This window comes from Silurus meridionalis, chromosome 20 (genome assembly GCF_014805685.1).
Source record: "Silurus meridionalis isolate SWU-2019-XX chromosome 20, ASM1480568v1, whole genome shotgun sequence".
NCBI classification, from domain to species: Eukaryota; Metazoa; Chordata; class Actinopteri; order Siluriformes; family Siluridae; genus Silurus; species Silurus meridionalis.
In genome coordinates this window covers 16,172,047-16,184,272 of record NC_060903.1, presented here as the reverse complement: position 1 = coordinate 16,184,272, position 12,226 = coordinate 16,172,047, and the positions used below count along the sequence as shown (strand labels likewise).

The window sequence follows — 12,226 nt, the reverse complement described above, 5'->3', positions numbered from 1 at the left end:
AGCCAGCGTCCAGCGATCCCCCAGTCTTCAAAATGGAAAAAAAACAAAGGGTGCGTTGCTTTAGGAAGATAAAGAGCTGAAAGCCCTGAGGATAACCTCTGATGGATGAGGATAACCTCTGATAGAATAAAAAAAAGCAGAGGCATTAGTACCAGTGGGGTGGTGGGAGGAAGGGAGGGAGGACAGATGAAGAAAGAACAAGTGCTGGGTGGGTGAATGAACAGATAAAGGCCCTCAAGACCAAGCAAAATAGAAAGAGCAGGTAACTTGATTTCAGACAAAAGACGAGACAAAGAAAGGAAGGACAGGAGGCGGAGAAAGCGTTAGTGCGACTCGAGGTTTTGTACTTCGACACCAGCTCTCGAGTGCTAATTAAAACCCCCAGACAAAGAGCTCTTTTGTTAAAAGAGTCAATGAGCAACTCCTTAACGAGAGACCAAGTGTCCTTGTAGACTTTTACTATCGGAGTGCATGCAAATATGTCCACTGGTGCACTGCTGAATGCTGGGAAAAGATTAACGCCACGTTTTGGTGCGTATCTGTGCTCAGGTGTCGCCAAAGCTGTAACGCCAAATCTCCACATTCACTATAGCACTGTCGCATCTGACCAATCAGAATTGACTGAACTCAACTATGTGGGTATTCCATAAAATCTATAATAGACAAGAATGGAGAGAAGAGCAAACACTGGTGTCTGTTTGCGTGTTTGGAGAATGCTCCTACACTCCGGCGTAAAGCAGATGGAGGCTAACCTACACTTCCGCTAACATCGAGGTGGCTTCTTGACATAAATCGGCTAACGAGCAACCCCGACAATACCCCTGGGGGTGGTTGGAGTGCCAATTAAAACTCCCAGGAGGACGTCTAAGAGGACGCACAGAGGGAGATCCAACTAGAACCGACCACACACACACACACACACACACACACACACACACACACACACACACACACACACACACACACACCTGTTCAACTACACAAAGCAAATGAGATGGAGTCAACACTGCAATAAAACCAAAACACTTTCAGACTGATTGCTCAGCTGTGCTTTCGAACTCTCGGATGTAAATGAGAGTATGTGGACATAAAAGTAATGAAATCCAAAAAAAAAGCTTATCCTTTATTACTTAATTTAATACCACATTTCTATCCTTTTCTATCCACAACATTTTTACTACTATATCTAATAGGCGTTATTCCATAATTCTGATCAAATCTGTCTATCTGGGAAAAGAAAACCCACAAACACAAAAATTTTGTACAAGACAGAACCTGATAAAACCCAGGTTGATTATGCCCTGTGGGAAACAGCGATGAGCGATGTCGAGACTAACGAGTGAGCTCACTTCCTGTTTCGTCAGGCTTTTTAGTCAGAATTTCAGGCTCTCAGATACAAAATAAACCACTGACCCGAAAACCAACCAGCATTGTACGCACAAGCATTCAGGCGGGTTAATAAAGCACTAAACCCACATTCCTGTCTTCTCACACTCCGATATCATCTACCATAACCACCATATCTATTACTCTTTTTTTTTCATCCACAACAGTTACCAGACATAAAACTGATATCAGAAAATTCGGTTTAAAACCTAAAATGATCACAAACAGTGAATGAAAAGCATTAAAATGAATCCTGCACTGTGTACGGTTGTGAATTTGAAATTTGGGAACTATTAGAGATGTGGTTTGAAACGAAAAGAAACAAAATTCGCATCGAAACGAGCAAAATCCGACCTATTTAGATTGAATGAGATCGCGTTGCCTCATCATAGTCACCTCAAAAGCCTGTAATCAAGATTTCTCTGGAGAGTCTGGTTTCTTTTTGTCATAAAATCGTAGCCAGGATCTGCCTACGTATACGCAAGATGAGGTATTTTTGAAATGAGAGTGCGAAAAAATAATGAGGTAGGTTTTCCGGGTCACCGAAACTCAAAAATAGTAAAGCAAATATCTAACCAGAAAAGACCATTATTTAGATTGTGAACCTCAAAAACCTGAAGCGTATCACAAAAACTGTGAGATTATATTAGAAAAAAATTCACAATCGTGATTATTAGTGACCTCAGACGTTTGTACTCGCCGTGATATTTACAGTGTGTGTGTGTGTGTTTGTGTCTGTTCAGCTGTTGGAGAGTTTCTGCTTTGGCCCTGCTGTTTGCACAGGTGCCCTCCATCCCCCACTGCAGATGGCCGCAGGCTAAAACAGTAACACACTTGCGCATGTTCTCTTCGGACTTCTGCTAATGCTGTACTTCCCTCGTCCTGTGCAACCTGCGTGCTTTTTCGTTTTAGAGATGCTTTTTTAGCGTTTTACTTTCACGCAAACCCTGAATCCTGAGAGGTGACTCTGTAAGCTGAACAGCACAATACATCCATGTGCTGGTTTCATTACCTGAGAGCTCTGAGAATGAGACATGAAGACTAATGTTAGCATGGAAGTGATTAAGAGTTAAAAAAAATAGTTTTTAAATAAAAAAAAGTGCTCAATCAATCAGAACATCAAGAAATGTTGTTTGGGTATTACGCTAGTTATGACGCTAACTAATCCCCATATTCTGGCTACAATACGCCTTATTGTATGCTAACGACCACACATTTAATGTGTGGGAAAAAACGAGTGTAGCGGTTACTCAAAAAACATTTGCGTTTCTCGAAATCTCTTCAAATACACCTGCAGAAAGAGAAGATGAGTATGTGGAAGAGGGCAGATAGCACTTTCAAGCGCAAATATTCTGCGCTGTGGGTTCAAGGTCGCATAATTTTCAACGAAAGCACCTTGTATTCTTGACCTTCTCCAATCGGTGGCCTTGTGGGTGGAACAAAGTGGATTAATGCGAACACTTTTTTGAAAGTTTGTGTAGGTTGAAGGTCCAAACTGTTGCCTGTTTTCTGTGTTTTGAAACGAACAAAAACTAAAAAAAACCCAGCTTCATTACATTTTCTGAACCTGGGATTGTGTTGCTTTTAAAGCGTTGCGATCGTTTCCTTGAGCTCTTATTTAGAACAGGCAGGCGACCGTTTTCAAATGAATTCCCATAACCTGGTTGTGTAACAACCGGTTGAAGTTAAGTAAAAAGCAGCAGCAACGCGTAGGGGTGGGGTTATAATTACTCACATAATTAAAATACAGGAAGTGGTAGGAAGACCTTGGCCTTCTGCTCTGAAGGCTCATGAGTTCAAATCCTTGCTCCAAACCTCCACTGCTGAGTGCTTGAGCGAGGTTATAACCCCTGAATACCTTATTTTGTCGCTGTGGATAAGAGCGTCTGCCGAACGCCATAGATGTAAAATACCCATCCGAGAATATTTTTAGACACTAAACTCCAAACATTGGAGATGATGCCTACTGTTGAAAACCGACAGATACATTCCACCTCCTTCTGGAGTCTGCTTGGTATTTACCCTGTAGCCTCGCACCGCTTGCTTGGCAAACGTTTGTGCTGAAAGGGGAGGGTGCGAACATTGACAAGAAATCACTAGATCCTAAGCCGTTTTGTTTAAAGATCTTGTTGCCCGTGAGGATCATCAAGACAAATCCAAAGACTCCAAACAGACATTGTGATAAAAGCGTATCACAAACACTGGAAATGTTTTGCTAGAGGAAAAAAAATTAGGATCTCTTGATCAGCAGTCTAATGAGTCTCAATGCATGCATGTCCTGGATGCCCAGGGTATGAGAAGCGTCTGGATTGAGCAAGCACTTGAGCGGAAAAAACACACTTCCACCAAACCACACTACATTCCTGAGGTGCACCGAAGACACCGTCATATCCACAAGACGGTTCAGTGCGTAGATCAGGATTTCTGACAGAGGTTTCTCTCAGAGGCTGAGAATTTCAGACAATGATTACAAGATGCCTTATTTAAAGTGCATTGTACTTTTCTATCCGTTTATAGTTACGCGTTAAAGTCTGGTATTGCTTACGTTATCGCTTGATACTGACAAATTTAACACTGTTTCTAGGTTGTCAAATTGAATAATTCGGACACTGGAGACTCCTTCCGAAATGATTATCAATCATTGTGTAAGTAAAATATTCAGTCAAATCAGGCACACTGTACCACGATCACCCCAAATGAGTTTTCATAGAAACAAATATAAACCACGAATAAAACGAAAGTATCATAATTCATCAGAGGTTTCATTCCAGGGTTCAAAATAAAGTCGCTAAATACGTTTTATAGTGTCCCATATTGTATATATAAATACTATATGATTAATTAGAGCGTTTCTATTGTTGCTGAACTTTAGCCACACAAAGGCTAGATTAAACGTGACATATGGATATTGTTTATTTGTTACCATATTTTATCTATGAATCCATTTAGAAATGTTGATATTCGCAAAAATGAGATAAAGAAAATGCATTGATTCAGCCAGCCAGACAAAAACGCGACACACTCCTACGTTAAATCGGTCTTAAAGTTTAAGATGGCCTCGAACAAAATCCCCTTGGTGTCATAACCCGTCATCGTTTTTTTCCTGTCGTGTAATGACTAAAACCTCACTCGACTTGAAGACACCGCTAACCCACAACGCTGAGAGAAATATAAACTGTGTTATTACTGTATTGAAAAAGCCTTATTGAGAGGGATTTTTCTCTGAGAGAAATTAACAATTCCTTCGACATATATATCGCATTGTTACATTGTTCGAATTGAAGCTACAGCTTTACCTCAGAAACCGAAGACTCGTTCCTTGAATGCGTTGAAAACTTCACTGTTACTTATTAAAAATCATTAAAAAAAAAATCCAAAATCATTTAAAACACGAAATGTACAGCAAAGTTTGTGTTCCAATGTGTTTAATGCGTGTACAAATATTGATATAAACCTACGATTTCAATTCCGGCTACGCGACCACTAAAGTGAAAAATACATCCAGGCTTTTTGACCAATCAGAATCAAGCATTCAGTCCCAATAGTTTGCAATGTATTAAACCAGGGCTGGGTGATATGATATTGATATTGTGATCATTTATGATACCGTACACTTACAGTATTTACTGATTTTTCTCCTACAATTAATTATAATAAAAAAGAAACCTTAAAACTATGAATACTATTGTTTTTCTGGAAGTTTCCTGACAGAATTTTAGACTTGTGCACATTGATAATTATCGTGTATCGTGGAATCGCGATTGTATGTGTTTGAAAATCGGAATGTAAATCGATGTGTTCTGCAAATCTGTGAATCCTGTTACTATCGCAGAGATCCAGACATCCAGAGACATTGTTCTTCATCCGACCTTCACTGATGGCGTTTCACCTTGGGCTGTATGAGATACGAATTCAAGCGTGCACACACACACACACATACACAGACAATGTATGCCAAGGTCCGGGTGTGTATCACTAGCACCGAGTGCCACCATTATATCGAGTACAAGGCAGAACAGAGGTCTGATTGAGACAACGAGAGACTGTGAGAGACGAAGGAGCGGATAACGGAGGTGAAGTCAACCCTGTGAGCGCTCCAGTAATAATAGGAGGTCTGTTAGCGCTGCTCTCTGTTAGCGCTCTGTGAGTGTGTGTATGTGAGGACTGTCTCATGTCTAAGCCTTGGGCTCTGGTCACAATCCTTTCTGTGTCTCCTCTGTCCTCATGGATGACTGATTGCCCTCAGGAAAAAAGGAGCTCGTCCCCTCCAGGATCATGTCTTTTTGGGATGTGGATGAATATCCAAGAGCGGCTTCAAAAGCAACAAAAAAGAAGGGGGATGACGATTATGCGTTTAAAAGTATCCCAAATCCCAAAGTTAACAAGCAAGAAAAGGCATATCGCGGCATCAGCTGACTAAACAAATGTGGCACGGCTAAAAAAAAATCATAGCTGCATCTTTAAAGCAAATCTAGGAGGCGTGGCCTGAGGTATAGTCCAAAACCATGAGATGTGTTTAGAAGAATAAGATAAGTGTCAAGCGGTTTTATTACAAAACTGTTTGAGAAATTGGACGGAAAGTTGGGCGTGTTCAGAATCTGGTTGCGCACCTTCGATGCAAATAAGGCGACACCAATCCGGATCAATTTGATGAAAGCATTTTCGTTTAAAACCGCTCCACGTCCACACTCAGTTTCAATCATTTCCCAAAAGTTGTTCATTCACACAGAAACGTCTGAAAACGGAAACTGGGCAGTAGCTAAGATGCTTCGACCTGCGGCATTTCCGCTTGACGTTCCATTCCCGGCTCTTCGAAACGGCGCGGTTAAACGACGCCATCGTTTTCGAAAGCCTCCGTTTTTTCCGCCGTCCACACCGCGATGCCGAAACGCCGTTTTCCATTGTATCCACTTTGGAGAGTGTTTTCAAAAACTACGCTTTCGTTGAATGAATAAAATCCTACGTGTCAATAAAAAAAACCCTTCTGCTCGTTTTCAAGTGTTAATTAATGAATAATTACAATAATTAGCCGCGTTTTTGCTCTAGATCGACCCTCAAATAGCATTCTAGAGTTCTGATGACAAATAAAATGGCCTCAAGGTCAGAATGCAACCGAGTTAAAAAAAATTCATTTACGCCCGAACAACAACGTAGACGATCTCGGTGCAAAATCCTCACCGTGTCCTAACAGAACTGTAGCAGACGCTAAATTTTCAAACGTGATTTCCGACTACAGGCTGAATCCACGAACTGTGTTGCACGATGATGTCATCGAGCTGATCTAAGCGAGTGTGCGAGTGTCGCTGACTAAATTTAGTCTCCTGTGCAGCCTCGGTTTTGTGTGCAAGCACTAGCACTTGGATATAAATAAAACCTGTACGCGTTTTGTTGGTCGATCGAGTTTATTGCATTAACGGCCTGATTTAGACGTGTAATAAAGCCACCGTATCTACTTCCTTCCTCTCTTGTATGACTGGGGTATGAGTTGGACCCACATATCTGCAATCGTCTCGGCATCTCACACTCATCTTTCGAAGGATCTACCAGAAAATTGGCCAAACTGACGCACGGTTTGCCTTCTTCTACGATATGTGACTCTGCGGCTGATTAAACGTGTCACCGCATAGTATCTTCATGTCCGTCTCATGTGGCAGGACACAATGGCTGAAAAAAACTGGTTTCCTGGTGACCTCCAGAGTTCCATATAATAAGAAGAATAGCGCATACATTCTTTTAAGTGCACCAGGTTACTAATACAGGGTTGTTTTGGTGACGTTTTATGTTTTTTTTTTACATGTTAAATTTTTTCATGTACTGTTTTTTTTTTTTTTATAATGAACCTAAAATGCACTCCTGTTCACTCCATGGTGTGTATTATATCTAGTACTATATTGCATTTCAAAAAGATTTGAGGCTAAATATACCCTTATAATTATTTATACATGTTTTTTTTGTAATGATTGCAAAATTAAGAAAAAATAAACGTTAAAGGTCTTTACAATGACCCTTAGATTATTTCCCAGCTCCTCAAGCCTCCCTCCCCCATCCGAGTTCCTTTTCAATGGAAGACAACGTGGCCCGATCTCAAACGCATCCCTACTCCCTACGCAAGTACACTACACGAGTCATAAAAAAAAAAACATTTCTGCAGCCTACGTAGTGCACTACAGCTATTAATTCTGTTGCGTTTGGGATGCAACCCCGCGTTTCTCGCCACGCTTTTCTTTTCCAACACAGCATGGCATGGAAAAGAAAGATCCAGATGAGGAAAAAGTAAAAGAAAAACCTTTATTAAAGCAAACGGGACGTTTTGGTAAATTGAATAAACATATATAAATATATATAAATGAATAAGTTGATAAGAATTTCCTCTTTTTTTTTTAAATGAGGAAGGCATCGCGAGCCGCTATTTTCTTAAAGTGCCGCAGTCTGCCGACGGAAAATCACCCGAGCATATCGCTGCACTGTGCTGAATTTTTCGGCTTGTTTTTTTATTTTTAGTTGATAAAATATTATCTAAAATTGCATTCGATTTAAATTGACATTAAAACCCGCTAGACGTGTTGTTATTAAAGATGCGACTGTCATGTGTAGTGATGGGATGAAAACCTCACCTTTAAGTTGACTTCCTTCATTCTGTTCTGGCGTGTTTTCATTAACGGATCCGTAACACGGGACATACCGAGCATCAGGACCCGAGAAAAAAGATCCGGATTCTCGGATCCGAACTAATTATACAATAAAAAAAAACTAAAAGTACAATCCAGCCTGGATGAATATAATATAAAATGTAAAAATAAAAAACTCCATAAACTTATTTTGTTTCTCCAAATATCCGTGTAGATGTAACATAAAAAAAGCAAACGCTGCTCTTCTCTGTACTTTCCTCACACTCACAGGAAACCCGGAGAGCCGCGTTATTTTCCTCCCTAACCGCATTCCCCTTAAACACCGCCTCTTTGGCCTTTGATTGGCTAACCGGATTATATGGACAGGTCATCCTCCAATCATAACGGAGGAGGCGGGACAACGAAAGAAAAAAAAAAAAAGCCAAAAGAGGGGAAGCGGTAGCCATGCGACGCAGGCTTCGTCTTACGCCACGCCCACTTAATTTGCCTACAAACCCTATTCATACTTTTGGCCAATCAGTGTTCAGGTTATGTCTCTGTCCCCGCCCACTGTAATGAGCGATGTGATAAAAACCTTGTTTCATCTTATTGAATTGATTTTTACTTTTATTTATAAATCGTGTTTGTTTATTAATTTATTTCTAAAACTCATTCTATCTATCTATCTATCTATCTATCTATCTATCTATCTATCTATCTATCTATCTATAAAATTATACTATTTTTGTAATACACTTTTATATATCATTTATTCACATGAAAGTTTACAATTTTTACAAATTTTTAAAAAATAATCTAATTTATTTATCTATATTTTATTAGATACTTTAGCCCTGAACATCTTTTATATCTATATATAGATTTAAATGAAAATAATTATTATTATTTCATTGAAAATCCTTTTTTTTTTTTTACAATAAACACTTTTTTATATATAAACACTGTTTTTTCACTTTTCTATTTACAAATACACAACATTGTGTTTGTAAGTCTCAAAAAAGAAAAAAATGAAAGCAAATGTAAAATGTAAATAGAACAAAAAATGTAAAAAGCTAATGTAATCTGTATTTGATCTATTTTTTTGTTTGATTGTTTTCGTCTCTTTTTTAAAGTTACGCTTATTATGTATAAATGTCACAACTATTACTATTCATTTTACCATTAATAATATGGAACGTATCAGTCACGATGTACTGTAACACTGGACATCGCAGGTCCAAAACACTCAGAGAAAGTTGCCTGAAGGTTTCACCCAGACGGGTCTCATGGGTTGTTGGATAGGAAGCAAGAAACACAGCATCATCTAAATTTAGAGAAGCAGAAAAGGAACGCCCTACTCCGTAGCCACTCAGGCTCAGCCAGAAGCTACTCGCTGATGGGAATTTACAGAAGTGTGGGGTGTGTGCCAGTCTGTTTGGGTGTGCTGATGCATTACACTTCTTCAAATCATCATCACATGTAAATAACACACGCCGAGCTGTAGTGTTGATGTTCGAGACTGGATTTTTTTTTTTGTGGAAACTCTTCCTCCGCCTACTGTGCTGAAAGGAGTGCAAGATGTGTAGGAAGGTGTAGGAATAAGAGAAGAAACCGCAACTAAACAGACACCAACCTGATACACTCACGCAGTGACACAAAGTCTAAACACACACTAAGAGTCAGATTAACTTATTGGTGAATTCCTATAGTGATATAATCAATCATGGGATGCTTTCCGATAACAGCACGTCCCAAACAACTTGCATTAATAAAATATACAACAATCAATAAAAGACATTCATTCAGTTACATTTGAAATATTATGAATAAAAATGTTCCCCTTTTTCGAGGACAGGGTTTAGCGTTCCAAAAGAAAACTCAAAAGAAGACATGACTGAAGACTTTCCTGTGGTGGAAAACCTTCTGAACGTAAGCTCTGACACTGGAGACCTCTTCGATCAACGTTAATAATAATGACGCGTATAGTGGTTGGGTAAGATGCCTGACGAAGTTTTTCGAGCGCGTAGATATAATGATGGAAATATAATTAATAATGTATGTAAGCACCTGAAATAGTGATGAGGTTGCATTTATAGTGTGATATAAATCAAAGGTTTTTCTATCACACCCCACATTGCTGTTTCTGTCTGTCTGTTTCATAGGAAACTGCATTAAAAAAAATCATCCCACAGCTACTGAGTGAACAGACACTCTTTCTTTCAATAAAGTGACTCACTTTCCATTCATCCCCTTCTATTGTGTCACCGGCTGAAACTGTGTTTCGCAATCGCCCACGCTCATGAGCGCAGGTAAGATGAGACAGGTGTTCTGATAATAGCAGGAAGTTTAAGACAGTCCACTTACTGTTCTCCTTCTGTTCTAAAGGTTTCTAAGCAGGTTTAAACTCAAACATCTCCTGCTATCCAGTTAATGATTTTTGGATATCAAGGTGTAGTATTGGACTTAAAGGTATAGGTGTGGACTTAGACTTGAAGGTGCAATCTTGGACTTAATGGTGTCTTAGACTTGGATTTATAGGGGTAGTCTTAGACCTAAAGGTTTAGCTTTGGACTTGGACCTCAAGGTGCAATCTTGGACTTAATGGTGTCTTAGACTTGGATTTATAGGGGTAGTCTTAGACTTAAAGGTTTAGCTTTGGACTTGGACCTCAAGGTACAATCTTGGACTTGGACCTAAAGGTATAGCCAGGGACTTGGACCTCAAGGTGCAATCTTGGACTTGGACCTCAAGGTGCAATCTTGGACTTAATGGTGTCTTAGACTTGAACTTAAAGGGGTAGCCTTAGACTTAAAGGTTTAGCTTTGGACTTGGACCTCAAGGTACAATCTTGGACTTGGACCTAAAGGTATAGCCAGGGACTTGGACCTCAAGGTGCAATCTTGGACTTAATGGTGTCTTAGACTTGAACTTAAAGGGGTAGCCTTAGACCTAAAGGTTTAGCTTTGGACTTGGACCTTAAGGTACAATCTTGGACTTGGACTTAAAGGTATAGCCAGGGACTTGGACCTCAAGGTGCAATCCTGGACTTCATGGTGTCTTAGACTTGAATTTAAAGGGGTAGTCTTAGACTTAAAGGTTTAGCTTTGGACTTGGACCTCAAGGTGTAATCTTAGACTTGTATTTAAAAGAACAATTTTGGACTTGAATTTAAAAGAATAATCTTTGGCTACAATATAAAGGTGTAGGCTTGGACTTAGATTAAAAGGTGTAGTCTTAAACTTAAAGGTATACCTTTGGACTTCTACCTCAAGGTGTATCTTTGGACTTGGACCTCAATGTTTAATCTTGAATTTGGACAACAAAGTATAATATTAGACTTGGGTTTAAATTGAATGGTGTAGTCATTGTCAGTGTGTCCATGTGAAGTCAACGTGTAGTCTTGCACTTGGATTTAAAGCTGTAATCTTAGACTTAAAGGTATATCTCTGGACTTGGATTTAAAGGTGCAGTCTTAGATTAACTGTATAGTTTTGAACTTGTACTTCAAGTTCTAGTCTTGGACTTAGACTTAAAGGTGTAGTTTTAACCTTAAAGTAGAGGTGTAGTCTGTGATTTCTCTACTGTACCTTGACCTTTTTTTTTACAGTGAAGAAATAAGCTTATCCCTTCAAATCTGCTCTGCCCCTTTCCCGTTTCCAAAACAAAAACCATCATTTGTATGAACTTGTTGCAGGTTATTTTTTTAAGTTTGGCTCAATTGCAAGAATGTCAAGAAAAAAATACAAAAAGCAGTTGAAGGGTAGTAAAAAAAAAAAAAAGAAATGATGAATGCAGCTGCCTACGAGTGTGTTTGCGAGATGTAGAGTGTGTGTCAAGCTGAAAGCAACACGGAAAGTCTTTTAGCAAGACGATCGTTTTTGAGTCTGTTCGGGTTGTGGGGGTTTAATATGAGATAACACTGAGGTCATTTAGAGGCTACACAGCAGTTACTGCAAAGACTGGCCTTGAAAACTACACACACACACACAGGCTTGTGAAGGGGCGATTGTTGGTTGATGTTATGTCGTTATTTCACACAGCGCAGTACGAGAGGATAGATTACACACTGTGAACAACTGAGACTGAGACCAAGAACAGAAGAAGCATGAAAGAGAAGGGAGTGTTGGAGACAAAAAGGAGAGAGAGATTGAATTTCAGAGGTGTGTTTGAACGAGTGAATACAACAATGCGAGGAGGTACGATTACATTTCAAAGTGCTACCAAAATGAGAG

At 39.5% G+C, this 12,226-nt stretch overlaps 1 protein-coding gene across 4 annotated transcripts in view; it reads right to left on the bottom strand.

The window, feature by feature from the left end:
- Positions 1 to 12,226, bottom strand: part of arhgef2 (rho/rac guanine nucleotide exchange factor (GEF) 2) — a 61,864-nt gene that overhangs the window by 27,645 nt on the left and 21,993 nt on the right. Inside the window, exon 1 of one of the 4 annotated variants that reach the window (XM_046876251.1) lies at positions 8,001 to 8,317. The exons of the other annotated variants lie outside the window; for them this stretch is intronic. Coding sequence (XP_046732207.1) covers positions 8,001 to 8,075 — 75 coding nt within the window. The 5' untranslated portion in view covers positions 8,076 to 8,317. Of the gene's footprint in view, positions 1 to 8,000; positions 8,318 to 12,226 lie in introns of those variants that run through there. 4 annotated transcript variants of the gene reach the window in all.